This window comes from Zeus faber (assembly GCF_960531495.2).
Source record: "Zeus faber genome assembly, chromosome: 7".
Taxonomy (NCBI): Eukaryota; Metazoa; Chordata; class Actinopteri; order Zeiformes; family Zeidae; genus Zeus; species Zeus faber.
In genome coordinates, this window is record NC_137203.1 from 25,511,711 (window position 1) to 25,525,307 (window position 13,597).

Here is a 13,597-nt window from a genome sequence, read left to right on the forward strand (position 1 = left end):
TGGCCGACGTAGAAAAAGCCCATCCTTGTATTCTGCAACAATCTGACAGGCACTTTACCCGCTAAATCAGAGGCATTTGGAAGACTCGAAGCGTCAAGGCCATGCTTGTTTGATCCCATTTGAAAAGGGAAATTCATTATTGCCAGGCTTAGTGTTGTATGGCCTCAAAGCTGCTTTTCACCACTTTTCTTTTTTTATTTTCATCCTTGAAGGTGAGTAACCCTCAAAATCCTATATGTTGTGCATATCGGATGAAGCCTGGAGGGTAATGTTTGAAAGGGATGCTCGGGAAGGAGCCGGGTGGAAGGCACTGAGACTGAGTTCGTCTTCAACGTTGGCTCCTCTGGTCGCATCCCGAAGGCAGAGACAATCTGCGGGTTTTGACCGTAGATGTAAGAAAAAGAAAAGAAATAGGCGTTTGGCTTTACGCTATCGCTCCCATGGGTTGACAGCGTAGATGCGTACGGGTTTGGCTCGTCAGAAAGCTTCTTGGTGGCGCGGTGAGAAGATTAGCTTGGCGTGTCCCAGTGAGCTGCAGGCGTGCCGTAGTGTTTAATAGAGCCAAATTGAAAAGCCAAAGTGACCGGCATGCAGCGTGACCAGGGAAGTCTGGGGTCCGGGTCTCGGTGGGGTGCGGATTTCAGCCAAGTGAGGTATACCAGTTTAAAGTGTCGTTTCAGCGAAAGAAAAGCAACTCTGGGTCTCAGGTCTCGAAGTACTTGTAGATGGCCGTAGCGTAGGTCATGACGCTCTGCCAGTCCGGACGCTCCGTGTGCACCATCTCGTTGATATCCTGCAATAGAAGCACCAGACCCCATCAGACAACAACTCTGAGGGAGAATCTATCCATTTCGGAAAAGGAAAATAAATCTTTCAAGTTTGAGGATCGGGCCACAAATAGAGTATTTTGTCATTGCATTGTGTAACCTGGTCGTCATGCCGTTATGACGCTTACCAGAGTGCATTTGATTCCCACACTTTCCGCAGCCTGGAAAGCCAAAGTGAAGTTCCTCCTCTGTGGAAAAAGGAGAGAATTATATGCTCCAGTGTTCATATCGTCTCTCGTCAAAAACCAATGAAATTATCATCCTAATTTGTGTGTGTGCAGCTGGCAGCTTGCCTTCTCTTGGCTGGTGAGCTCCTGGTAGGGGATGTGGGCGGGAAGGTAGGTGTGGAGCACCGCGCAGAACGCCAGGCCGTCGTTCCAGCTGCTGCTGAAGTTTGTGATGTCGATGTTCTGAGAAAAGAGACAAATCAGCATTCTGGTAAGAGTTAGGAAGAAAGGAGAGAAGCTTTCTAGGTGGCTGGTGAAATGAAGAAGATGCCTCGCGGATACAGAATACTGCATCATCAGACCTGGGATCCATTTTACTGTCAAGATTTTTTACAATATATATTTTTACTGCTGTACTAATTAGGGATATTCCATGAACTGCCAGCCTCTTCGCCCACTTGTCCACATTCAAAATGATATATATTAGTGTGGCTGACCAAGGGGCGTGGTCAAGCCGCGACTGCAGACGGCAGCATGGCTCCCTTTTCCGCGGCCACCGAGCTGCCTCGAGTCAGCCGAATCAGTGCCCGCGCGGTGCTGATTGATCCGACCTGGGGCTAGGAGCTTTCACAATGTTTGTCTGTCTTGCAGAGGGGATCGGCGCACGGGCTCATCAGCCGACCAGGAGCCAGAGCGGAACGCCAATCCTCCTGCGCCCAAAATCATTATTCTTTATTATTTATACTTGTGACAACAAGCCTTTTTGTTCAACGTTATAATAAAACCACTCGCCATGTTGGCAAACCACAGCCAGAAAGACTCCCTGTCTTCATCCCTAAAGCCCTACCTGTGGGCAGAGACTCCCACAAGTGGTGCCTCAACAGGGACATGAGAGGGGCAGGGAGCCAAGTCAAAGGCAACTGGGAGCCGATCCACTGGCTGCGGAAGTGCCTCACGGACCTGGAGGTGGAGTGGGACTTCCTCCCCTGTCAGCTGGAGCTCGTCCTCGTGAGCCCCTGGGAGCACGCCGCGACCGGCCGCTGGCCCGCCACCGCCTGCCGAGAGCCGGCCACAGGACCGGACCCACGCAGGATTCCCCTGGTCCCCAGCCCATTCGGATGTCCCGGAGGGGAACGGCCGGGGCTCCGCCGCACCCACGGGCATGGGGGAGGGTGGATGTCTACCAGCTGGGTCCTGTGGTGCCGCGGGACGCTGTCTCCCCTTCCCGTGCTGTGCCCTTTCTGTCCCCTGTCAGCTCCTAGTGCGGTGTCGCTGCTGGAAATGAGGGAGCTGCGCCGACGTCTGGGCAGGTGTGCAAGCACTGCGGGCGGCCTGGCACGAGTGCCGGGACTGCCCCTGGATGGAACTCGGCCAGTTGGTCTGGGTTGGTTGGGAAAGGGCCTACTAAGTACCAGTAAGGCTACAAGGGGGTAGACATAAGACTTGGCTGGACTCGACTGTTCACAGACGAAGAAGGCTAATTTTTTTCCAACATTGGATTTAACCAAGGGCTACTGGCAGAGTCCAAGGAAAGATCGGCTTTCTCCACTTCGTTCGCGTTGTACCACTTTCGTACAATTCCGTTCGGGTTGTTTGGTGCCCCAGCCACCTTTCAGAGACTCATGGACTGCGTCCTGCGTCCGCGGGAGCACCTGGGAGCGGTATATGCGGCATGTGGGCGCAGTGCGTGAGTCCCTGAGCTGGGCAGGGCTCACCGCAAACCCAAAGAAGTGTGCCATGGGACACAGTGAGGTAGGGTATCTGGGGTACCCTCTAGGTGAAGGCCTGGTTCGACCCCAGCTTGATAAAACTGCTGTGGTTTTGAACACACTGAGACCCAAGACCAAGAAGGAGGTGAAGCAGTTCTTGGGGGTTGGCTGGCTACTATAGCAGGTTTGTACCCAACTTTGTACCCAACTTTGTACCCAGTCTGTCGGCTGGACGGCTCCCTGGCCTAAGTCAGGCGGTGGGGTATGTGGTGGACCAAGGGGCGTGGTCAAGCCGTGGCTGCAGACGGCAGCATTGCTCCCTTTCCCGTGGCCGCCAAGCTGCCTCAGATTGGCCGAATCAGCGCCAGCGCGCCTCTGATTGGTCCGATTCGGGGCAGGGAGCTTTCTTAATGTTTGTCTGTCTTGCAGAGGAGCTCGGCGCACGGGCTCATCAGTCGACCAGGAGCCGGAGCAGAACGCCATTCCTCCTGCGCCCAAAATCATTATTCTTTATTATTTATACTTGTAGCCAATAAGCCTTTTTGTTCAACGTAATAAAAACTCCCTCCCTTAACCCCTATTAGTTCTCTGATTTGTCAAGATACAGATGCTGGTATTGAATATTGGTGTTGCCTCTTTTCCGTCTGAAATATTCTGATTATGAGTGAAAAGTCATATCAAACTGACAAATATTATAGTGACTCCAATTTTCAACTTTACACGCAAATATAGAAGCAAATAAGATGTCTCCGATGGAGGAACATGGATTGTATTTAAATCACATTGTCCTCATGACCAGTCCAAATCTATTCTATTAAGTTAAAGTAATGAATTAGATTTGCACTCTGTACGGCCATTACTTAAATTTGCTTAACTTTAGGAATCAGAATGTGTAGTTAAAAAGCAGAATCAGTCCATCTGTAATCTGTAGCTACTTTTTATATATATTTTACATTGTTGATGTAAAACAACAGTGTTTTTAAATTACAAGATGTTTAAAAATAGTCTAGTCCTCTGGAAGACATTTGTAAGTGTTTTCTTTATATGGTAGAAAGTTCATGGCCATTCACCATTTCATTTAAGTTTCCCTTTAAGTGGGAGAACGTGTTCAATGTCGCACACTTCCTGCCAAGGGTTGTTTAGATGGGAGTCATGGAAACCATTCCCGGTGTCCACGCCGATCACAAGAGGAAAAATACTTCAAACAAGCCCTTTGCATGTCAGCGGAACAACGTTTGTTTGGAAAGACATTTCAGTCCGATCAAATCACAGGCTTTTGTTTAGCACTGTGCTCACATAACATCACAGAATAAAAGTGGCTGGAACAGGATCTCACCAAAAAAAACAAAAACAAAAAAAAAGTACCTACCACAAAAACCAAAAGCTAAGAGCAAACTACTGACAGGTTTCATTCTGGCATTACTCAATGAAACTCAAGGACTTTCAAGTACTCCATTAAGCACTATTATTTTATTTTTAAGGACTTCACGCAAAACAAATATAATACATTTTAAATATGATCTTTATCAATTAAAGTATTATTATTAATCGCAAGGTCTAATATATATATATACACAGTGTCTTGGGTGTACATACTGTATATATAATGATTATAAGTGTCTTCTTCCAACCATGCTAGATTCAACGTCTCATGACGTTTTTTTTCCAAGGACTTTTCATGCACTTCAGCACAAAAGGGACTTTTTTCAAGGTATTCCAGTACATACATTTCTGAGGATGCAATCCGAGCACTTCAAGCACCTCAAGGACCTGGTAGGAACCCTACATAATAAGTATAATGCAATAATATTGCGAAAAGAGGCTTGGGTTTGGAGAGCAGACAAACCGGAGGGCTCAGCACCGCTCACACTGTGATCATGGGGTCAACCTCAGAAAACGTAAACAGACCGCAGCTTTAAACTGGCTGCGCCACCTGCTGCATGAAACAACAAGATGAAGGACGCAGCGTGGCGGTCGCTTCGCCTACCTGGTAGCCTTCAGTCTTCTTCTGGCACCACTTGAGCAGAGCATTCCTCTTGGAGCCGCCGTACTCTCTGGCCAGTGCCGACAGCGGGTCTTTCCTCTCCTCTCTTCACACACACACACACACACACACACACACACACACACACACACACACACACACACACACACACACACACACACACACACACACACACACACACACACACACCTTTAGAAATAATAATATATAATAATAATATAATAATAATACTTCCAATAATTGCCATGACAATCATCTTGAAGGTTCATTTACACTTACAAATCCAAAATGTTAAAGAAAAAACCCCAAACAATGTTTAAGAATCCAACCACATTGATTATGTGAAAAGTTATATTATATTAAATTATGAGGTCATTTATGATATCAAACAAATACTCAAATTTAACTTATTCAGCTTATTTTTTAAGTACAATTCCATGTAATATTTCTGTATGCATGAATTATTATTGTTATATATAGCGTATTACATATAGCGTATTATATATAGCGTATCATATAAACGATATCACAGAAAAACAACAAATCTCAATTTCCCCACAATACAACACCCAAGTGATTTATCTGGTGTGTTTCACAGTCCACTGTTGCTGGTGATACCTGAGGCGGCTGCGTGCTGTGGGCGTGACGGAGGCGGTGGGGGAGGAGGAGGAGAGGGAGAGCTGTGAGGAGGGGGCGCCCATGGTCATCAGGGAGGCGGAGGCAGCTCCGTCGGGAGCCGACATGTCTCTCTTCATCTCCTCGCTGCTCCTGCGGGACACTGGCCGTGACATGGGGGAGATAGGCATGAGCAATCATACGGCCGGACTTAAAATAACGACAAACGCGATCGTATTGCAGAGAAGGCAGCCAAGGTAAACAGCGGCTTCTCAGAGAGAGCCGCGAATTATGATGCAGTCCTTGTTTCGGGAAGTCCCCAAAGTATCAGGGGTTAATGCGTACAGATAAGAACAAACGGACAGACAGAGTGGTTTTGGGGACTGTGCTTTGAGTTGATGCCTCTGACCTGAGATTGCCTTAGAGGAATCCATGTTGGAGACCCTCTGTAGGACCGCTGGGGGGCGGCTGGCCGAGGTTCCCCTGAGAAGGTGCTCAGCTGGGGACACAATGCGGTATTCATGTCATGAAAAAAACATGCAAGTGTGCCTGCAAGAGTTCCCTCTAAAATTAAACATTACACGGGGAGGGAGGGGGGGGCGTTCTCAGCCTGCAGATCTTTGGGGAATACTAAAGAATGAGATGAGGTTCACGTTCCAGGAAAGAAAACAATAAATCAAAAGGAAAATAAACGGCACATCGGCTATGGCCGACTCAGCACGTTCACATGAAGCACTTGAACTCGCTGCTGGACGGCGAGTTCAAGTGCTGAAACGGGGAGATTCTAGACTTTAGTTCTTCATTCACTCCCCCGCCCCCTCTCGTGTGGGACCAATTTCCAACACTCAAATGTACAGACTAAATCCATAACTGTCACCATGAGAACTCTGACCACTGGCCTTAATAGTTCCTACTTCGCTGTGAGACAGAAGGAAGAGAGAAAGGGAGCAGCAGAGGACAAGAAGGACAGAACTAATACCGTTTTTACACCAAAACTAGCCTGTATAAGCAGGTTTTTTTTTTGTTTAACGTGGGTAAACCCGCTAAACAAAAGGCGATTCATGCTGTTCCCATTGCCAGTAAACGGGTATGCCTTTCTTTTTTCCTGGTGTGTCACGTTCTACGTCACAAGTATGTTGGAAAAGGGCCGTGTCATGGTTCCACTGTGGCAGGGAGCGGAGATGCTCCTTCGGTTTGAGGACCGGCTTGGGGCGGTGCTGGAGTGGCTCGGAGCCCGGCGGTCACCTGCAGTCCTCACGTAGCGGTCCCCACGCTCAAAACATTTCATGGTCCCGCATGTGGGAAAAAAAGTCAATAGCTTCTGATTTTGGATTCTTAATCGGATATGAAACGATCGAATGATACACGAATATTCCTGTCTATTTACGTGCCAACGTCCAGAGTGTAAAAGAGGTTTCAGAGAATTGGAGTGGAAATTTTTATTTATTTTTTTCCTCTTCCAGACCCGCACACCAGTTCCCATATCCCGTGCCGGTTTTCCTGTGTTTTTATTTTAGATTAATTTTGTTTTGTTTGTTTCCTAGTTGTATGAAATACATTTTTTTAAACACAACTGAGTAAAAGGGACTGTCCCTTTCTGTCCCGTTCCAGAAAAGCCTGTGTGTGTGTCCACTGTCCCATGGCCTGCTAATGTCGGGAACTTCAACGTTCGTCACATTGCGCCGGTAAAGGGGCGAAAATAAGCGAGTCTACCCGGGTGTCATGCTTCTATCACTGCCGATCGGAGCTGAAGACGGGTGACTATTAAAAACTATAAAATGGGTGACTATTGCAGTGTAATTTGTCCCGGGACTGAATGCCAGTTGTAACCTTTTCCATTTAGCAAGTTTTTTCGTGGAGTGAAAAAAAGGGATACGTTTAAAAGCCGCCTAGGGAATCCCCTAGGCCAGGGGTCGGGAACCTTTTTGGCAGGGAGAGCCATAAAAGCCAAATATTTCTAAATGTATTTCCTTGTGAGCCATATAATATTTAATAAAATTGAATGCAACTTAATGCGTGCATTTTTTAAGTAAGGCATACATTTTTAACGTATAACACATCTCTGAGTACTTCAAAAAAGCACTATATATAATACATTTCTCTTTATTTTTCTTAAATATATTGTTGTTATACTGTAGCTATCCAATAATAAATGAAATACTTTTTTACCATTAATGCGACTTGTGGTGCTGCATGGTTTTGCTGATGGCCTTGTAGTCTGGTTCATACGTAGTGAGGTTAAGCTTCATGCTGCGTTGAGGCTTCCATCAGTTACACATGAGCGTAGGTTGCTCTTAATGTTTCTCAGATGCGAGAAAGACTGCTCATATACGTATGTAGAGCCAAACATGGTCACTACGGCAATACTCACACGCTGCATTGTGTGGTATGTGACGGGAAGCTCGTTCCAAGTTTTAAGAATCAGCTGGTCTTCAGGTTCAAGTTCAAGAGATTATTTGTCACATACATATTGACGTTTTTTCCATTTCTGTCCACTCGTGTTCAGCTGATTGGTCTGACTCGAGGCAGGGAGTTTTCTTAATGTTTGTCTGTCTTACAGAGGGGCTCGGCGCACAGCAGTGGAACGCCATTCCTCCTGCGCCCGAGAGGATCATTATCATCCACAATTATTATAATAATCCTCAGTGATATATATAATTGTGGCCTGTATGATGTGCCGCATATTGAAATGAACAATAAAACTCTGGCCAGAAAGACTCCGTCTTCCTCCCTAAGCCCTTACCTGTGGGCAGAGAGTCCCACAAGTGGCGCCTGAGCAGAGACCCAGGAGGGGCAGGGCGCCAAGTAAAAGGTCCCCGGAGTCTTTCTGTGATCCGCAGCCAGTGCTTGACTAGGCCCCTTTGTCCACAACATTTATATTTTTAATTTTATTAATGTTTCAATCTCTCTTACCTGTTTAACTTTAAATGACACAGAATAATCATTTATTACTTGTTAATTGTGATGAAAAATGTTAGCTCAAAATTGTCTGTGAGCCATATACCGTCATCGAAAGAGCCACAATTGGCTCGCGAGTCATAGGTTCCCCACCCCTGCCCTAGGCGATAATGAACTGAATCCACGGTTGGCTGCTTCACCTGGCATGGTAATATCCGTGTAGCTGGGCCTCTTGTCACTCAGAGAGGAGAGGGGCTTGGCTGAAGACATCGACCCACTGATGGAGTGTCTCTGAAAAAGAAGACAGAGCAAAGCCTTCAGGGTCGATTCAAGGCAGTCGTAGCCTGCAGACTCGATCCAGTCCTGCTGCTCTTTTTTGAAACAGTCGCACACCTGTATGGGTGACACAGCTGCAGCTGGAGGGGTCTTCATGGGGCTGGGGCTGAGAGGGGTCCGGGGCAGTGGCGTGGTGGGTGTGGTGGGAGCCACAGCGGCACCGTTGGAAGCCGGACCTGCAGCGGCGAGAGACGGCAGCGCTCACATTACGTCATGAAATTAAAGGACTTTCAAGTACTTTTTTTATGCACTACTTTTTCTTTTTCAAGGACTTCACGCAAAACGAATACAATCAATTTTCAATGTGATCTTTATTAATTAAAATACAACATAATCTTAATAATTTACGATTGAAGCGTCTATTTCCAACCATGCTGGATTCAATTTACACTGACTGATTTTAACTTTATTATGTTACAATTTGAATAACAAAACCAGGGAGAATATCACAGGTTTTTAATTATCCTTTTTTTTTCAAGGACTTTTCAAGTACTTCAGCACAGAAGGAGCCATGTTCAAGGTATTCCAGTACTTCAATTTCTGAGGAGGAAATTCAAGCACTTCAAACACCTCAAGGCCCTGTTTGCTAAGCAGTTCATTTTCACTCATTTCACCATCTTTGTTGTAATTGTGGGATAAGGACGTAGGGGCAAATAATAAGAACAAATAAGTAAAAGTTATCAACGGCATAGTCATTGTACATCTGAGGCTGAAAATTGAATATAAAACAATTACATTTCATACATTTTTACCGGTAATCAACAAACAAAATATATAATTACTACCAAACAAGAACATTCATATTAAAAAAAAGTAGATAAAAGAGGAGCAGTGAGGGCATCTTACACTGGCATTGCGGGGTACCTTGTGAGGCATTGTCGAAGCTCTTGATGAGCGTTTTGACAGTGGGCGAAGGCTCGGAGGAGGTGGAGGAGCGGCGGCTGAGACCCATCCCCTGTCTCAGTGCCGCCAGGTCCCTCTCCACAGCGTTCATGTAGTTATACACCCTGCCCCTCTCCTCCTCCTGCCTTTGGCAGCAACAAGACAGAAATAAAGGGTCAACATGAATCTAGAGAGTTCAGTTACAGGAGTCTATCGGCATAGATATTGTTGGGGCCAAAACGTGTGTGTGAGTGTGTGTGTGTGTGTCTTACTTGCGACTCTTGACCTCGTCCAGCTCCTTGCTCAGCTTCTCGTTCTTCTCCTGGGCTTCCTGTAGCCGGCGTCGCAGGTCCCCGATCTCCTCCTGCGCTTCGGACTTGATGTCATTCGCAATGACCACAGCCGTCTGCAGATCAGCCTGGAACTGACGCCACTCCATCGACTCCTCCTACACGCGCGCGCACACGCGCACACACACACACACACACACACACACACACACACACACACACACACACACACACACACACACACACACACACACACACACACACACACACACACACACACACACACACACAGAGTGGAGGACTGATGTTGATTGTTGCACAGGGCCAGAACAGTTTGTCCTTAGACAGCCCAGGAGCCCACTCTTCCCGCCAACCTCCCCCAAACTCACTCTCAGTCTCCTGTGAAGAATCTTAATCTCCCTCTCCATGTCGTGCTTCTGGTCCTGCAGCTTCTTCACAGAGTCTAGACAGAGGAAGCAGGCGAACAGTCGATTTCATGGATGGATGAATTCACACAGAGCACCAAGAGTGAAGCAAGAGTTGAAAGACATTCTGGATAGATTTCCATTTCCATGTATTAGTTCTACGGAGCGTTTCCGACCTACTTACTCTCCAGGTCTGTAATGATGAGATTGTCGTGGAGCTTGACGGCTCGGTGCTGCTCCACCTCGTCCTCCAGCTCAAAGATTGTCTCCTTCATGTCTGCAATCTCCGACTCCTTTTCCTGCAGTTCCACGCGCTGCTTCTCCAGTGCCCGCTCCTGCTCTGCCATCTGCTGCTGTGCCTGCTCCTGGAAGTCTCGGTATTCCCTATCCAGCTGCGCACACAGAAAGAGGGCTTTGCTTCACCATACTGTTAACGAGGGGTGCTTAGCCGGCTAATGTGGAAATGTGTGCTATATGGTTGAGATTGCGAAGGTGATGATTGTAGATAAACGTACCTTACTGAGGGTGTCCTGCAGTCTGGAGACATCGTTGTGTGCATGTCCCAGCTCTTCCTGCAGCTTAGCAGCCTTGGCTTGCGCCTCTTCCTTATCCAGCCGCACCCCTTCCAGCAGCTGGCAGATGTCGTTTTTGTCCCCCGAGGTGTGTATCGAGTACAGCTCGGCCACCTTCTGCCTCTCTTGGTCAAGCTGGGCTCGGCAGCGGCTCAGCTCTGCCTGGTCATTGTTAACTGCCGCCTTGTAATCTTCAAGGGCCCCCACCATGGCTGCCCGGTCCTGCCTCTCCGACTCCAAAATGCGCTCCATGTGGTGGTTCCTCTCCTTCAGCGCTCCAATCATCTCCTGGGCCTCAGCGTTGTCCTGTTCAGCCATTTTTAGGGTATTGGATAGATGCTGCTGGACGCCCAGGAGCTGCTCCCGCTCGAATCGGGCATTGTCGGCCAGGTCGCCGTAGCGCTGCTCCAACTCCATGTAGCGGCCGCTCTTGATGTCCTCCTCCAGCACGTAGGAGAGGTGGTGCTCGTCCAGCAGAGAGCGGAGGTACTCGATCTGTCGGCCGTAGAGCTCCAGCTTGTCGCTCTGCTGACACAGGGAGTCCATTAGGATAACCTTCTCCTCCCCCAGACGCTCGTTCTCCCCGTTCAGCTCCTGAGTGATCTGCTGCAGGTCCGCCAGTTCCTGCAGGGTGGCCTGCAGTTCCTCCGCTGTGCTGTGCTGGTTCTCCTCCATCTGGTGTATACGCTCCGTCAGACAGGCCAACGACACCTCGCTGGCATTGCCGCTGCTGCCCCTCCGCGAGCGCTCTCGGCTCGGCACGCTCTCTGACTCGGAGGAAGAGGAGGCTCCAGAGGGGGCGTCCAGTGCATCGTCGCTGGAAGTGACGGCCTGGTAGACCTCGCTGGATTCACTGTCCAGGTTGTCTGCCGAGCCTCCATGCTGGTGCCCTGTCAACAGGTCCTCCAGGGAACCAGGGGCAGAGCCCTCTACAGAGGAGGTAAGGGTGCCCGTACCCCCAGCATCGCTTTGCCCACTGCCAGCTGCCGGATCTGGGCTCAGGGAGGGGTAACTGAAGAGCTTGTCGGAACCATCCAACCTCTGCTCCAGGGAGAAGCCCAGTGCGTTGAGCCGGTCTTTCAGCATGCGATTCTCACTCTTAAGCAGGTTAAGCTCCTCTCTGATGGCCTGGTTCTGCTCCTGCAGCAGTAGGAGGGTAGACTCCACGTCCGCTGCTGTGATGGCCGACACCTGAGGCTTTTCTTCTTCTCCAGGTGCTTCCTGCTGGAGCTCCTCCTCCCCTCCAAGACCAAGCTGGGTCCTCATGTCCCTAAGCTCACTGCGGAGATGCAGGATCTCCACATCCTTGCTTTTTGCAATACCAAGAAGGTCTTTCACTTTGTTCTCCAGGGCCACCTTATCACTGATCTGCCCATCTGATTTAGACTTGCTCATACGGCCCTCAGACTCCGCCAAGATCTGGTTGCGGGAACGCTTTACCTGGGCCACGTCTCCCTGTGCAGCCCCTGACACCGATTGCTTCTTATTGGCTGAGGTCCTGGAGGTTCGCAGGCGGTCTCTGGTTGAGTTTGGCTCCTTGGACGTCGAGGATGTTGTACGCCGGGCTGAGGCACCTGGAGGGGGAAGCAACTTGAATAATAAAACATGACGACAGCAGACAGCACCAAAACGGAGAGACATAAACTAATAAGAATACCTGATGTTGTCTTTGGCCTGCTGTCTGCATTGCTAGAACTGGTCCCAGTAGTGGTCCTCTTGGTCTTGGTGCCAGCACTGCTTGGTGCGGGAGTGCCTCCAGCCATGGCTGCTAACAGATCGTCATTGCTTTTCACCTGAAAAGTCCACACATTCAGTTAATCAAAAAATAAAATTAAATAGGAGCAAAGGATGGTCGAGTTTTTTTTTTTAAACCTTAGATAGAGGTTGTGCTGCGTTGGTCTTGGTTCCAGCTTTCACGGTGCCTGTTGCAGCTGCAGCCTCCGCCTTCCCTCGCTCTCCGCTCGCCTTACTCACCACCGGCCGGACTGTCTTCTTCATACTGGGATTTATGCTGCCGATGCATTTACAGCACAATCTGCACAGGGTGGGTGGGTGGGTGGGAGGGAGCGAGGGAGGGAGGGGAAAGGTAACGCATGTCAGCTCACAGACCAGTGGCACCCGTTTTCCACAGAGGAGGAATACTTTCTGTGGGGTCCACAAGAGTAAAGAACACTGAAACGGGGCCCACCCGCCGTGGACAGTTTAAAAAACCAGCAGAGGTTGATCCTGTCTCACAAATTAGAGATTTCTTGTAGATGTGGGAGAGTAAAGAGTAATTTCGGTTTGGAGACCCAGGTTTACTCAGGGGTCCACCGCAGGGGGAGGTTGGGATATGACATACAGCTACATGATGAATTTTCACTGTATTTACACTTTGCTCGCGATAGGTATTTTTTCCAGATGTGCAAAGGACAATGCAGGTGAATGATTGTTCGGGAAATACCGTATATTGAGAAACTGGCAGAAAACAAGAGCCTCCACTAGATGGCTGTCGTGGGTTTGCTGTAGGCGTAGTGAAGCAACCCAGCTCTGTCTGGGGTTTTACTCTTTTCTCAGGTGTAACACAATTCTAACACAGATTCGTATCCTGTTTAATGGTTTCATTTATAACTTCAGACTCTTTGAAAGGCCCTGCCAGTTGCTTTGAAAAAGTCCAGAATGTTCATTCTTTCGGCCTCTAGCTCCTTATTTACAACTGCTGGCATCTATCAACAGGATGGGCTCATACCAATTCATTTTTTTTTTCTGTTGAACACCACCATAACTTGCCCAGAAAAGATTCCTTTCAATGACACAATAATAATTTCATATGGAAAATTCCTGAACAAATGTTAGGTGGGCTACATTTCAATACTTTTGATTAATAACAGA

At 48.3% G+C, this 13,597-nt stretch overlaps 1 protein-coding gene across 4 annotated transcripts; it reads right to left on the reverse strand.

The window, feature by feature from the left end:
* Nucleotides 1–422: 422 nt before the first annotated feature.
* Nucleotides 423–12,724, reverse strand: specc1la (sperm antigen with calponin homology and coiled-coil domains 1-like a; the record flags this gene model as incomplete). 4 transcript variants are annotated; one of them, XM_080003201.1, is made up of 15 exons in its annotated part: nt 423–793; nt 956–1,015; nt 1,121–1,237; nt 4,691–4,793; nt 5,327–5,486; nt 5,733–5,822; nt 8,422–8,512; nt 8,615–8,733; nt 9,422–9,585; nt 9,712–9,887; nt 10,119–10,192; nt 10,339–10,546; nt 10,670–12,300; nt 12,384–12,519; nt 12,599–12,724. In XM_080003201.1, the coding sequence occupies 15 exons, from the start codon at nt 12,722–12,724 to the stop codon at nt 704–706; spliced, it is 3,345 nt and encodes a 1,114-aa protein (XP_079859327.1). In that variant the 3' UTR covers nt 423–703. The 4 variants fall into 4 exon arrangements, with proteins under 4 accessions (XP_079859327.1, XP_079859326.1, XP_079859325.1 ...); XM_080003200.1 differs by having other exon boundaries at nt 9,404–9,585; XM_080003199.1 differs by having other exon boundaries at nt 5,733–5,840; nt 8,615–8,757; nt 9,404–9,585.
* Nucleotides 12,725–13,597: the final 873 nt, after the last annotated feature.